Genomic DNA, 13,818 nt, shown 5'->3' on the forward strand with positions numbered 1-13,818 from the left:
AGCTGGACAAAGACAAATTCCAAGTCAAGAAGTCCAAGGTCAAGCCAAAGATTTACAATGCCAAGTCAAAAGAGAGATGAAGTCTTAGTCAATTAACAAACCAGGGTCATAAATAACTAGATTCCAGGCAAGAGTCACAAAATGTGAAGCCAGATGCTCAAGTTGCTTCTAGCAAGGGAAAACGATTACCCTGAGGTTTAATTTCCCTCCCTGCTAAACATGCACAATCTTTCCTTAAACTTTGTTGGTTAGTTCAATGTCTTGCTGGTGGCTTGCATGAAGTACACTTTGGCAGGTTGCAAAGATGCCAGGAGAAATTGGGGGAGCGAGGGAGAGTGAATGCCTAAAGCAGCCTGCATTGCAGCTGACTGTGATGGCAAGAGAGAACTATTATGTAAGCCTTTGGGGAAAATAAGCGATATCAGTGAAGATAAATCTAATTTCTTGGTGGTTTTGTTGGAAGGAGATATTCAGATGTAATAAACACATTACTTTGTATTAGTTTAAAAAATCTGGCTGGCAAACATCAATCTGTTTGTGTAGTTCACTTTGCCCTTCACCCAAAGAACTAAACTAGCAAAGATGAGGTCATTCTAGGTTTTCCATATACACTCCCTAATGAAATAAGGGATGTGGAGGCAGGGAGATGCCTCTGTATCTCTGCTGAAGTATGGTGAGAGACATATTAGCAGCAAAGATTTGAAAAACCTGGTATTGTAGTTTGATATACATGCAGAATTGATGCTTTGAAGTGTGAGACTGTTCAAAGTAGGCAGCAGATATGTGTTGATGTGTGTGGGTGACTGTAAAGATGTATTCCAGCCTATCTGCAGAGGCACTCTGCATGTGGCATAGTCTCAGCAGAATGGATGAATAGTGAGGGCTAAACAAGGCGTTGGAAGAAAAGGGGTTTAAGATTAGATTCTATGAGTTGGGAGTGGTTCCTATTGAAAACATTGTAGAAAGATATGGTGGGTATCTATAGCTAGATTGTTCTAGCACAAGGGGTTAGTGCATGTTTTCACTTCTAAGCCAGTTATCCTGGGTCCAGGTGGTCAGGTTCCATGGATTCATAAGATTGCTAATAAATACCAGGTTTGCTTGCAATTTGATTCCATCCAACCAAGATGTGATGAATGGACAACAGACCAAATGTATATTATTGTGATTTGACTTGTATAGCAGGATCCACTTGATGTGTCCACTCAGTACTGGATGAGGTTGATACAGAAAGGTCTCTGCATAAAGGTTATCAATCCTGGATAGTTCCTTGATTTACTGAAAAGTTACAAAGCTTTGGAACCTGTGCAAGCACAACATCTTTGCTGGGTATTAAAGCAGTCTGGTTTGTACTATGCTTCAATATGAGTTTGAAAAAATGCAAATATTTTATGGAATCAGAGTTCATATGAGTTTTATAGTTGCAATACTTTTTCTGTCTGTCGTGGAATCCTGAAAAAGCCAGACTGCTTTAATGAATGGCCAAGGGCTTCTACACTCAAAGCTGCACAAGATCTGAGGCACTTTTTTCCAAGCATGCTGCGCTTTGATACTAATATCAATAGCTATTGGCTGTATCAGCTTCATACAATCCTCTCAGGTTTCAACTTGAGTATTGGTTCCTTAGGTGTAAGATGACAGTAATAATAATTATCAGAGTTCTCTCAACAAATTGGAGTGGAAACAGTTTCTTGAATATCCAAGAATGCAGAAGCTTCTGAGAATGCCTAAGTCATTATGAAAGAGTTGGTGTATCAAATGTGAACTGTATGCACAGTAAAATAAGTGATTCTTGCACATCTTTTCCCCATTTAAGTTATGCAGTGGCCTGAATGACCTTTGGATTTTGATGGGAGATCAGACCTGTCTGTTACCAAAACAACAGGCAGATGGGAACAGGATTTCCCACCCAAACCCAAAGGCTATTCAGGCCACTGCATAACTCAATGGGGAAAAGAAGTACAAGGGCTCTTTTCGTCTAACTCTAAGAACTGACTATTACAATCCTCTCCCCTCACATAATTGTTAGGAGGAAAAGTAAATAGGGATTGTATGCATATATGGTGTATGCTAATACTTTTAGATGAATTATTCATGATGCTGACAACATCTCCTTTGACAAGCTACATAAATATACCCCCTCTCTCTTATAGACACACATGCAAACACACACATATACATACATACATACATACACTATATTGCCAACAGTATTCGCTCACCCATCCACATAATCAGACTCAATTGTGAGCGAATACTTTTGGCAATATAGTGTATACACTAGATGCTGATAGTGCCTTGAGATAATTCAAGACAGATCCTTGCTACCGTAAATTATTAGCGAATGAACCAGTGTCTTTATTCTGAAAACAATTTCTTTTTGAATTATACTTATTTGTATGCCGCCTATCTAAATGACTCTAAGTTGTAAAACATAGCGATCTCACACATCTTTACTAATTTAAAGTAATCAGAGATTGCAGATGTCAATCTATTTTTTTTTAAAAAGCACATACTTTCATTTAAGATGATAAGAGGCAAGTATATCTCAAATTAAATAGATACGCCTGGTCCTCTGGAATTTAGACAAAAATGTTCCCTAGAGAAGGCATTTGTGAGGAGAAAAATGGCAGCTGAACCCTGTGTTGGCTGTTGCAGGAGCTTTGTCCCAGCAATGCTTTTCTGTGACTTGATATTTGTGCTTTCCGAATGACTGCTACAATTATGCCACTAGTTTCAGCATAAAAATGAAAGAAAACGACAGCTGCACAAGGGTGTAAAGGGTCTTAATTTCCAATTTAAATAGCCCTGTTTAGCTCCAGACAGCCTGAAAAGCTTCACAATGGAAATTAGCAGCAGAGCTGGTCAGTACTTAATTACTCTTGCTTTTGCTGCATTTTCCTTTGTTTTGTTTCCTCATACAAAACAGTGCGGTATCCTTGCACAGAGAGGTGCATATTCCTTTCATATGGATGTGGGGCCTGATTCTGAAGGAAAAAAGAGTCCGTCTAACAAGAGAGGAGAGGAGAGATTCTGTCAGGAGTCAACTAGGCAGATTGTACATATAATCCTGCAGCTGTTGTCCCCTGCTTGCCTGTTCCGCTCCTTACAGGGATCACTACAGATTATCTTCTTGATATCTTTGCCATAACCACAGACAGGATACTGTCCACCAGCATTTCAAAATTATTGATAGAACATTGGTGGTTCTTTCTTCTTTGAATTTAAGGAGATTTGGAACCAGTTAATCTGTCCCCAACTGAAGAGATACATTTCTATTATGATATCAATATTTGGTTAGATTTCTCCTTCCCATTCCACCCTTGCTAAATTCCTTTTTCCATTGTTGCCCCAGAAAGCCAACATTCCAAAACAACAACAATTGATTACTGAATTTGATTTTTCTTCAGTTACCTAAAGAATTATATGTTTTTTAAACACAAAATGAAAGAGCCTTTATGATAAGCTGGAACATTCTGGGCATTGTCTCTTTTACTGTGAAGGAGTGATTAACCTTGAAGTTCAGCACACTTTGATCTGCCTAACACTGGTGAGAGTCAATGAAAAGTCATGGATTCAGACAAAAATTCTTCAGTAATTTGAGTGTTGTAATTAAAATTTCTTCTCATGTTACTAAAAAAAAAAACCCTTCCACATAATTTGTGCATTTAGTCTGTTCTCTTTCTCTCTGCATCTGTAATGTGAAAAAAAAATATACTGCCTGTGGTTAACTGGGAGGGTTGCAGGACAATTCTATCTTAAGGGAATTGGATTGATGGCTGGGAAATCTAGTCAAGGAAGACGTACTGTATTTTTTGGAGTATAAAATGCACTCCCCTCCTAAAATAGCATGGAAATGTTGGTGCGTCTTATACACAGAATACAGCCATTTTTGGCCTCCCGAAACCCTGCCCCCGCATTCCAAAACGGAGGTGTTTTTGCCTTCCCCCAACACCTAAAAGCACTCTGCATGCTTCGGCAGGGCTGGGGGAAGGCAAAAATGCCCCATTTTTGCAAAAAACCATCAATTTTTCTAGGTTAGATGGAAGACCCTAACCCTAACCCCCAACCCTGCTGAAGCCTGCAGAGTGCTTCTTGGGGGCTGGGGAGGACAAAAACTTTTTTTCTTACTTACCTCTTCGAAAGCTTGGTGCCTCTTATACCCCGGTGCGTCTTATAGTCCGAAAAATACAGTAATCAAGTTGCAACTCCAGGGCTTTTTTTATGTACAAGACAACTCTTGGGTGGGCATTAAGGTCACTATTTTTACCCTTGTGCTCGCCCTTTCTCAAGAGTTTTTGACTAGATTCTAAAAAGGGACACAGCTGATTTTGAGGTCTCAGACTTCTGAAAAGCTTGGAGGTTTGTGATTTTTACCACCACCTAATCCTACAAGTAAGAGATCAATGTCCTAGGAAGACCTGATTAAGATATGAGTTGTAAATTCATTGAGGAAGAAGCATAGCTTTCATTAGAATTCTCTGGAATGCTCTGTATGAGGCAGGCCTACTTTTCCACCTTATTAGGAAAGAAATAGCTACTTATTATTTGGGGTACTTAAAAATAACCCTGATTTTAAAAGTATTCATTTTCTTTCCCAGATAGAAATTTTATTCCTAAAATCAGTTACATCATATTTGGTTTATAACATCACTTTCTAGAAGACTGTGATGATACCAATAGAAGGGAATATTTTTAGCTCAGGGTTGAACTGTGTGTGGTCCTTGGTTCTCTCTCAACTTGGTTGTTTTCTTGCAGACATTTCATTACCCAGCTAGGTAACTTCATCAGATATTGTTTATCTCTAGGTGCCAGGCACTCAAATAAATCTGACATCAACAGGCACATTAAGATAAATAATATCTACACACCTGTCAAAGAGTTAATTAAAAAGCTAAAAATGAAACAAAGAGACCAAAACATTTCCTCACAGTCAATTAGCACCTGTATGTAGAGAGCAAACCTGAATCTCTTCTTAGCACTGATGAGGTTACCTAGTTGAATAATGAAAGAAAACAACCAAGCCTAGAGAGCATTAAGGACCCCACAATTTAATGATATTTGACCAGATGTCCAGAATTGAGAACATATTTATAAATGTTATTAATTATATTTTAAACATAAATGTAAATCCATTTTATCCTTAGTTAATTATGGCAATAGATACCAGAAACTCCCTCACTGCCATGGTCATAAACTGCTAAACCATGTGATCTTGCTAACTTCTAATGGCAGTGATGGCAATTCTGTTTCCAATCAGAAGGCGAATTTTGCACGGTTGTTACAAATCATTTCTTTGTTATTTGCGATATCCTGTCAGATTTGCCCATGACTCTGCTTGTCCGAAGCAGACAGTGAAGGTTGCAAATGTATTGTATTGTATTGTATTGTATTGTATTTAACGGATTTATAGGCCGCCCAATCCCAGAGGACTCTGGGCGGCTTACAGAAAGGAAGTAAATCATAAAATAAAGAGTTAAAAAAACAAAAGAGACAGATTAAAACCTCATCATGCACCCAAACCTGGTCGGGGCTGGACCTCAGTCATGAGGTCAACAGCCCCAGGCCTGCCGGAATAGCCAGGTTTTGATGGCCTTTCAGAATGCCATGAGAGTGGGTAGGGTCCGGATCTCAGGGGGTAGTTCATTCCATAGGGTCAGAGACGGTGACTGTGTTATCTCAGGATGCTGCAATGACAATAGCAATAGCACTTAGGCTTAGGCTTCCTAGTGTTTTTACAGCCCTCTCTTAAGAGGTTTACAGAGTCTGCATATTACCCCCAACAATCTGGGTCCTCATTTTACTGACCTTGGCATTTGGCCTTATTTTCAGGGAGGTCTTATTATTTTTGAGGTGCAGAAGGCAGCGAGCGTGGTCACCTCATGGTGCTGCTGTGTTGTAATATATTTGGGGGAAGGCTTATTTTCGGAGGAAGGCTTATTTTAGTGCATATGCTCAAAAGCCTGATTGGGCTTATTATCTGGGGAGGTCTTATTTTTCAGGGAAACAGGGTACTTTTTCCAGTCTTTCCTGCCATGTGACAATCAATTCCATTCTGTTTTGATTTACCTGCTTATGAAAAAAGAATCTTGAACCCCTTTATGCAATTTGCTTTCCAACGTTCTATTGGCTTAGATGGAAGACAAAGAACTCAAAATCTATAATGTGATTACAGTCCTCTGCTGGTCTAATTTTCAAAACTGATACTTAGTTATTAATATATTATGCAGAACAGATACACAGAACTCTTCCACCTTGAAGGCTACAGGTTTCCTGAACTGAAAGCATTGAAAGCCAAGATGATGACCAATAATCCAAATTGAAAGCACTTAACAAAAAGAACAGTGCAAAGGCAGCAATGGGTCAAATTATTTAGAAGTCAAAACCCGATTAGGTATTTAGGCATGCAAATTAATGCAGACATTGGTCCAACATTTCTATGTTTCCAAAATACAACTTTAAGTAGGAAGCGGTGATTAATCTTAATCAGATGAGGGTGTCTTCACTGTTAAGCTTTTTATCCCTTGCTTTTTTCGTCTACTAATTTGAATTAAGTGGTGCCTTTTTTCCAATGGTTTGCTGGGTGGAAATTCATGTGTGAATGATTGGAATGAGGGGGGACTGTGGTCCTGGAATCATGATTGTAACTTCCCATTCTGACCTAGTTTGAGAAGCTTTGTGGATTACAATTGTCCTCTGACAATAAATCATCTGAAGGATTGTAACAGATAGGTACTGTATGGAGGCAAATTATTCATGATCTAAAATTCACTATGAAAAAATTGAGAAAATTACTCAGATATTCCGTCCTATGTTCCCATTGGAATATTCCTGTCTGTTCCATATCTTACCTAGATGAAGGTAGGTCATCAGAGCAGGATATATTTAGCTGCTGTCAGACATTCAAAGTAGGGAAGGTTAGGAAACGGGAATTGCTAGCAATCTTAAAATGTATTTTAATGCAATTAGAATATTGTAATAGAATCTTGAAAGTCTGTCAGCTCACCTCTACTTCAACTTATACCTAACACAATTAAAATGGAGTTGCTTTGAGTTGCCTTTTCAAATTTTCTTCTTTTCCAAACTCAGATGTCTTTTCTTTAACTGTTTGGATTACCCTTCTTCTTTTTCTGTGTCGATATAACATTCTTTTAGCGCAGTGGAACAGTTTTCTGAAAGAAGCTGCAGAGGCATCTAGAGGCTAGGAAAACAGATCCTCTCTTTGTACTGTTCATTCCTAGTCTTACCTAGGGTTGCAGAACCCTTTCTGATTTTTGGGGGAGAGGAGAGAAAATGAAAGTACTTGGCATGGCATGGGATACAATATATAAATGTTTTTATTCAATTGGAAAAGGAAAATAATTGCAGCCAACAGAAAGAATGTTAGAACAGGGGTAGGGGAGCTAGTAATGAAACAACAGCAAATGAAGGGAAAGTTTGACTATTATTAACTGGCAATTACTGTTATAATTTTCTGTGAATATGTAATCTCATTTGAGAAGTACTATATTTCTTGCTAAATAATTTCGTTGTAGGAGTATGGTTCAGCTTTCCTGAAGTTGAGTACAAGTATTGCCCCTGGAGGTATCATGCGTGAACTCTTCCATTTCAATCTGAATTTACTGATCCAAGGATTCAACCTTTATTTGGAGGGGGGGTGTATTTTCTTATCTACTTGCCATATGGCATCTAAATATTCTTACACATCTTTTTTTTTTAAAAAAAAAAAATCCACTTCCTTTCATTCTTAGCTTGTGTCTTATTCCCTTCAACTGATGGGAATTTTGAGTCCATGAGGTCACCTAGGGGTGACTTGGGCGGCTATATAAATTTGTTAAATAAATAAATAAACTGTCAGTTTTTACTCTCTGTCCTTCATGCTGCCTCTGTAAGGACTTTCTTCTCTATTTTCAGAGTCTTGTTATGGTTTATTATCTTTATAATTTGCAACAATAATATTTCCCTTCCGTGTCCTCTGGACCTTTTTCTCCTATCTCCTACTCATTTCTTTCCCCTCTCAGTGACTCATGCCATTTTCCTACTCAGGTTGTTCTGGGATGTGGGAGATAATCAGCGCCTGGTTGTTAGTTGTTATTGTTTTTTTCCTCTTAGTGCAAGTATAGCACTGCTGTTGCTAGCATCAGTTCAGCCAAAAGGTTATGGCACAACTAGGGGGAGGTGGAAGACAATCAGTCAGAAAATGAATTTTTTGCACTGAAACTCACAATTTGTGAAATTATATGGTGTTTAGAGTTTTTTTTTCAAGCAGTAAGAAACCTATTAAAACATTTCCAATTTCTGAATTATCACTTTTATTGATTTTTCATTATTTGTGTTGCATTTGGTTTCTCAGGGCTATTGTTAATGCCAATGAAAGGCACCTAGTGGAAAGAGGACAGAGAAACATGATGATTAAATATGGAGCAATAGACTTCCCTGATGCTTTTGACATTGTTATCTCTTGAGTGCTATGCTGATTTATTCCCTTTGTTATAGTCAAAGTTTCTTCTGCAACTATTTAAAATTATATCCTTGCTTGAGAATATTTTGTCTGCTAGCTGCATTTCTTACCTTTGTTATGAGTTATATGTGTATGGGGGAGTAGTCTTTTTTTTAGTTGGGATACATCCAGTGGTATGTTTCAAAATTTTTTAGAACCTCTTCTGTAGGTGTGGCCCGTTTTGTGGGAGTGGCTTGCCGGCCATGTGACCGGATGGGAGTGGCTTGCTGGCCATGTGACTGGGTGGGCATGGCCAACTTGTAAAATGTGGTGAAAGTCACTTAACAGCGCTCTTGCTTAGCAGCCAAAATGTTGGGTCAGAAACCCTGGCATTTGAAGCACGGAAGTCTTAAAGCTGTCAAGTTACAAGACCCTTGCACCCTTAACCCTTTAGGGAAAAAAAAAACAGGGGTGTTCAAACTTGACAGCTTTAAGACTTGTGGACTTCAACTCCCAGAATTCCTCCTCTCGCTCTTCATCTTGATGATATGCAGACAGGCCGGGGTGGGGGGAGCTGGAACCGGTTCTAAACGGCACTGTAGATTTGTGGAACCTCTTCTATAGAAGAGGTTAGAACTGGCAGGAACCCACCCCTGGTTACATCTTATCATAAAGTTCATGCTAAAGTTCAACTATAACATTTTTGTTCTTGCTTTCCCTTCCTGTTGCTGTTTTATTGTTTGCTTATTGCTAGCTAATGGTATTTGATGAGATAGATTCCTTCTGTTTCCTGAAGAAATGTTTCATTTTGTTACTTTCAGCTCTTACCTCTCTTCGTTCTTTTTGTCATATTTCTGATCATGCAAATTTAGGTCCTGTGAGAAATCAGATGCTATGAAATATGAAAATTGCTTGGGAAGTAATTGGAGAAACAGTGTGACATACGAAACCCGTGGAGATAATGCTCACACCTACTTATTCACGATATTTAATTTTTAATGACAGTTTTAATTAATAGAGTATAGGTCTTAGGGCTTTTCAGAGGCAAGGAAGAGATGGCAGGGAGTTGCAGGACGGTGAATAAAGGGTGCCCTTAAAATATGTGAACTACACACACTTGAAATGAGTGTATGGCTACGTCTGTGTGTACAAAGTCTCCAAAGCAATGTAAAAGTTACCATTATGCCACAAAAAACAGATTAATCCCTCAGCAGCTTTCTACCAAAATCCATTTTGAGGCAAGGCCTCATCTGCAGTTTGCTAACTCCTGAGAGAATTGTTTTTAAAGTAAAATCTGTGAAAACAATTACCTGCTGTGATTTCTTTCTAGAATACATAAAATACATCTAACAATGACATTTCCATATAGCTAGTATGGAAGGAATATCACAAGACTGTTTGTTGATAAATTGTGTAAAAACAAATAATAAAAAAGGATAAAAATGCAAAAGTTTCTGCTAAGGGGCTGCAGGTAGGCAAAAAAAGTAAACATTTTGCATTCAACCTTTCTTTTGACAAGTACTACACAAAAAAGAAGTAAACCTAAGAAGGAAATTTTGCTCAGTGACTGCAAATTAATTAGAGTAAAATACAATATCTCATGAAAGAATCACTTGTAAGAATTAGTGCTTTTGATGCTGCTTTTGATTTACTTACTGTGCTCTTTGACAATAACTATAAATTACTAGTTATATTGCACCTACCATATTGCTAATCTCCCAAATTTGAAGCAGGTGTCCTAGGAAGGTAAGACAGTTCAATCCTTCAAAATATGTGTTTCACAAGAGACTCATGCAAATCGCATCTTTTTAAAACATTAAAGTAGGCAGGGTTTTTTTGTAAGGGTGCTGCAATCTGTTCTGTACCTGTCTGCTTAACTGTGTGTGAATATATGCTGAACCACTTAATTTTAAATTTTTCTTAGGAATGAAGGATTTGCACAACCCTAATTAATTGTTTTCATTGCCCAGATATTGCATGGGTTTATTTTAGTTAAAAGGTAGATTGCTAATTTGCTTCTTGTCCTCAGTATAAAAAGCATGGTTCTGTTAGCTGTAATGAAAATTAGGGAATCTTTAATTTCCCTAAGATTGTGTATTTCTGGTGCTTTCCTGCATATTTCTTCAATCTGGTACCTTCCAGATGAGGTTGGGCTGCCACTTCAAACAGCCCCAGGTATCACAAGCAATCATTGGAAATGCTAGTAGGTGATTGCCTTAATGTATACTGATTGCCCAAAAGTCCGATTCTCCTTAGCATTTTAAGACTTGTTCTGTATGATTGGGTCATTTAAGATATTGTTTTTCCTTTATGCTGAATGCTACCTCTGATCATTTTCAGAATTCTGAAATCTACAAGTTGACTTTGGATCAATACAATGAGGCAGTCACCAATGCAGAAGATCAAATCAGGTAAAAAAAACACACCAACCCTTATTTTTGCAGTATCTTTGATACATATAAATATAATGATTTCCACAAAGTATCAGTGAAATGTAGGTCACCTAAAATATTTTCTCCAAAGTTTGATATAAGTTTATAGATTGGAAGTCGGATGTAGTCATCATAAGGGCTGCAACACCAAACCTTGATACATTCATGTAAAACTCTGTAAGAGTAGTGAAACCAATGTCTCTATAGAAAAAAAATCCAAGAAATCCAATAAGGAAACAGCATTGAAACTCAAGGCAAATGTGTCTGTCAACCAGTGACGTGCAGTCAGGGGAGGCAGAGCCTCACCACTGTCATCATGAAAAGAAAAAAAAATGTAAAAAGAAAAAGGCAAGAGCTGAGGTCAGCTGAGCTAGTTCCTGCCAGAGTCACAGTGGATGACTCTGCTTAGTGCTTAACTGTTTAAAAAAGCCTCTAAAAAAGCAGGAGAATGACGTGCCTCATCTAGTCTGACTTTAGGCGTTTTATGATCACTCGAGCAGAGTTAAGCAAGGGTTAAAAGCTGAAAAATTCCTGACGTAGATGAGGCATGTCGTTCTCCTGCCTCCTCCTTTAAAGGGTGCTTTTTTAGAGGCTTTTTTAAACAATTAAGCAGAGTCATCCACAGTGACTCTGGCAGCAACTAGCTCAGCCTGACCTCAGCTCTTGCCTTTTTCCTTTTACATTTTTTTTCTTTTCATGATGGCAGGCAAGAGCAGAGTTGAAATCCTCTCTGAAACAGCTGGAAAAGGTACGTGTGGGTCGGAGGGAGGGGGAGTAATTCAAACTTCATCCTCCTGGTGCGGGGTTTTGGGCAGAGGCTGGAGGGAAGTGCTGTCCCTCCCCAAGTGTAGTTTGATTGCAGGCAGAGCCACATTGTCTTTTCAAACCTGTAATCAGTGAAGCTGGGCTGGATCCTTCCGGGGCTGGGGGAAAGTGTGTGTGCTCCAGTATGGCTCTTTGACTGGCTTCCTGCCTCCTCCTGTAGTTTCCCTGACTCCCTCAAATCCAACTTTGTGTGTGTGTGTGTGTGTGTGTTTGAGAGGGGGGAGGGAGGGAGAGAGGGAGGAAGGAGGGGAAGGGAGAAGAAAAAGAAAGAAGGAAACTTATTTCACAAAGGAAAAGAACAAATGCTGTCGCTTTAAATCGGAACTGAGCATGCCTGGCTGTGGAATTCTGGGAGTTGAAGTCCACAAGTCTAAAAAAATTTGTGTCAGTGCCTCACCAGCCATAAACCTCACCGCACGTCACTGCTGTCAATCCATTCCTACCAGATTGATCCCAGGTTATTACTCTGCCCTAGCTTTGTGTATCCTTCAGTATACCTTATGTGAGGCCTCCCTTCTGCCTGAGAGGGCAAGGGCGAAATGTCATCACTGTCCCAGCTACTGGCTGCTCCTTCCCGCTTTCCTGCTTCTCTCATCACCTCTACTATCTCACTCTCTCCTTGTTATGACTTTAGAATGAGGGGGAAAAAATACATCTCCAGAGTGCAGATTAAGAGCAGAACAAGCAGGCCGATATGGAATGACAAGCCCTAGTCCTAACTGTGGTAATACTTAAATGAGGATCTATGCTAGATGTGTGATTACTATACTGCTATGTATGTATGTTTTTTGTTGTTGTTCTGGTTTGCCAGAAAATTGGCATCTTTACTTTTACTCTTCTCTTGTCTCCATAAATCTACTTTGCTCTACTCCAAGTTATTCACCTATTGAAATGGGCAAGAAATAGTTTTGCCTTCTTATGGACTGTCCCTGCAAGTTGAGAGATCCATGCCTCACATCACTTATTTTTTCCTATGTATTATTGGAGAAAATGACTTAAAGTTGCATGCAGTAATTCTGAGACCTCAGAAAATGGCAGATAGGCCGCACATTTGAAATGTGCAATCTAGATGGCCAAGGATTAAATTTGTTTATCTGTGATTCTTGGTGATTGTGCAATTAGAATCAGCCAAAACAATTCTGTGCTTCAGTAGCATCTAATTGACATCCCCAGGGGCAATCTGCTCCATACAATGCAAGGCTACTCTTGAAAAGACATGCTTTCTGATCCTCGTTCCTTTGAATTCAAATTGGTATGGGATTCTAGGAAGCCCTCTCTAGATGATTGTACAACTCAAAGAGAATCATACTTGGGGATGCTATCCTTGATGTATCCCAGTACCATGCCATACAAGGCTTCATACACAACCAGCATTTTGAATGGACTCCTACCTGTAGCCAGTGCAATCTGAGCATCACAATTTGCACTAGTTGCAGCTTCTGAGTCATCTTCAAAGACAGCTCCATGTGGGGGCGGGGTTGTCCAGTTTTAAAGGCATCTCAGTTTATGTATGGTTATAAAAATGTACTAGTTCCATCAGGAGGTGTGACTCCAGAAGGATCCCCAAGTCACAGAGCAGCTCTTTTGGGAAACTGCAGCTCCATTGAGAGCTGCATGTTATATAACACTGATTTTTGAAGCTGATGTTAGATAACACTGATTTTTACAAACATTCAAGACATCCACAGTTGTCAGACCCATTTGCGAAGAGTTCAATTAGCTTTTGAATTCAAAGAAGAAAGAGTCATCGTAATACAGAGATTAGAATGCAGTATGGCAGGCTAATTCTGCTGAGTGCCAGCAGTTTGATCCTGACTGGCTGAAGGTTCACTCAGCCTTCCATCCTTCCGAGGTCAGTAAAATGAGGACCCAGATCATTGGGGCCATTATGTTGACTCTGTAAACTGCTTAGGGAGGGCTGTAAAACATTATATAAGTCTAAGAGCTATTGCTGTTATTGTTCAACCTATACTCAGGAATCTTCTCAGACTGACAATTTGCCTCTTGGGTGACTAGTTAAGGTTCAATGGCATTCAAAGGGATCAGACTTTGCTCTCTTATGCCCACAAAGGGACTCCAGACTAATTCCCTGTTTGACCCCTCCCTCCAGCTCACGCAGTG

At 39.2% G+C, this 13,818-nt stretch overlaps 1 protein-coding gene across 1 annotated transcript in view; it reads left to right on the top strand.

The window, feature by feature from the left end:
• The window catches only part of CHCHD6 (coiled-coil-helix-coiled-coil-helix domain containing 6), a 251,929-nt gene that overhangs the window by 155,244 nt on the left and 82,867 nt on the right, over positions 1–13,818 (top strand). The window contains exon 6 of the mRNA XM_032210720.1: positions 10,781–10,851. Within this exon, the coding sequence (XP_032066611.1) occupies positions 10,781–10,851 (71 nt within the window). The remainder of the gene's footprint in view (positions 1–10,780; positions 10,852–13,818) is intronic.

Source organism: Thamnophis elegans, chromosome 2 (genome assembly GCF_009769535.1).
Source record: "Thamnophis elegans isolate rThaEle1 chromosome 2, rThaEle1.pri, whole genome shotgun sequence".
Classification (NCBI taxonomy): Eukaryota; Metazoa; Chordata; class Lepidosauria; order Squamata; family Colubridae; genus Thamnophis; species Thamnophis elegans.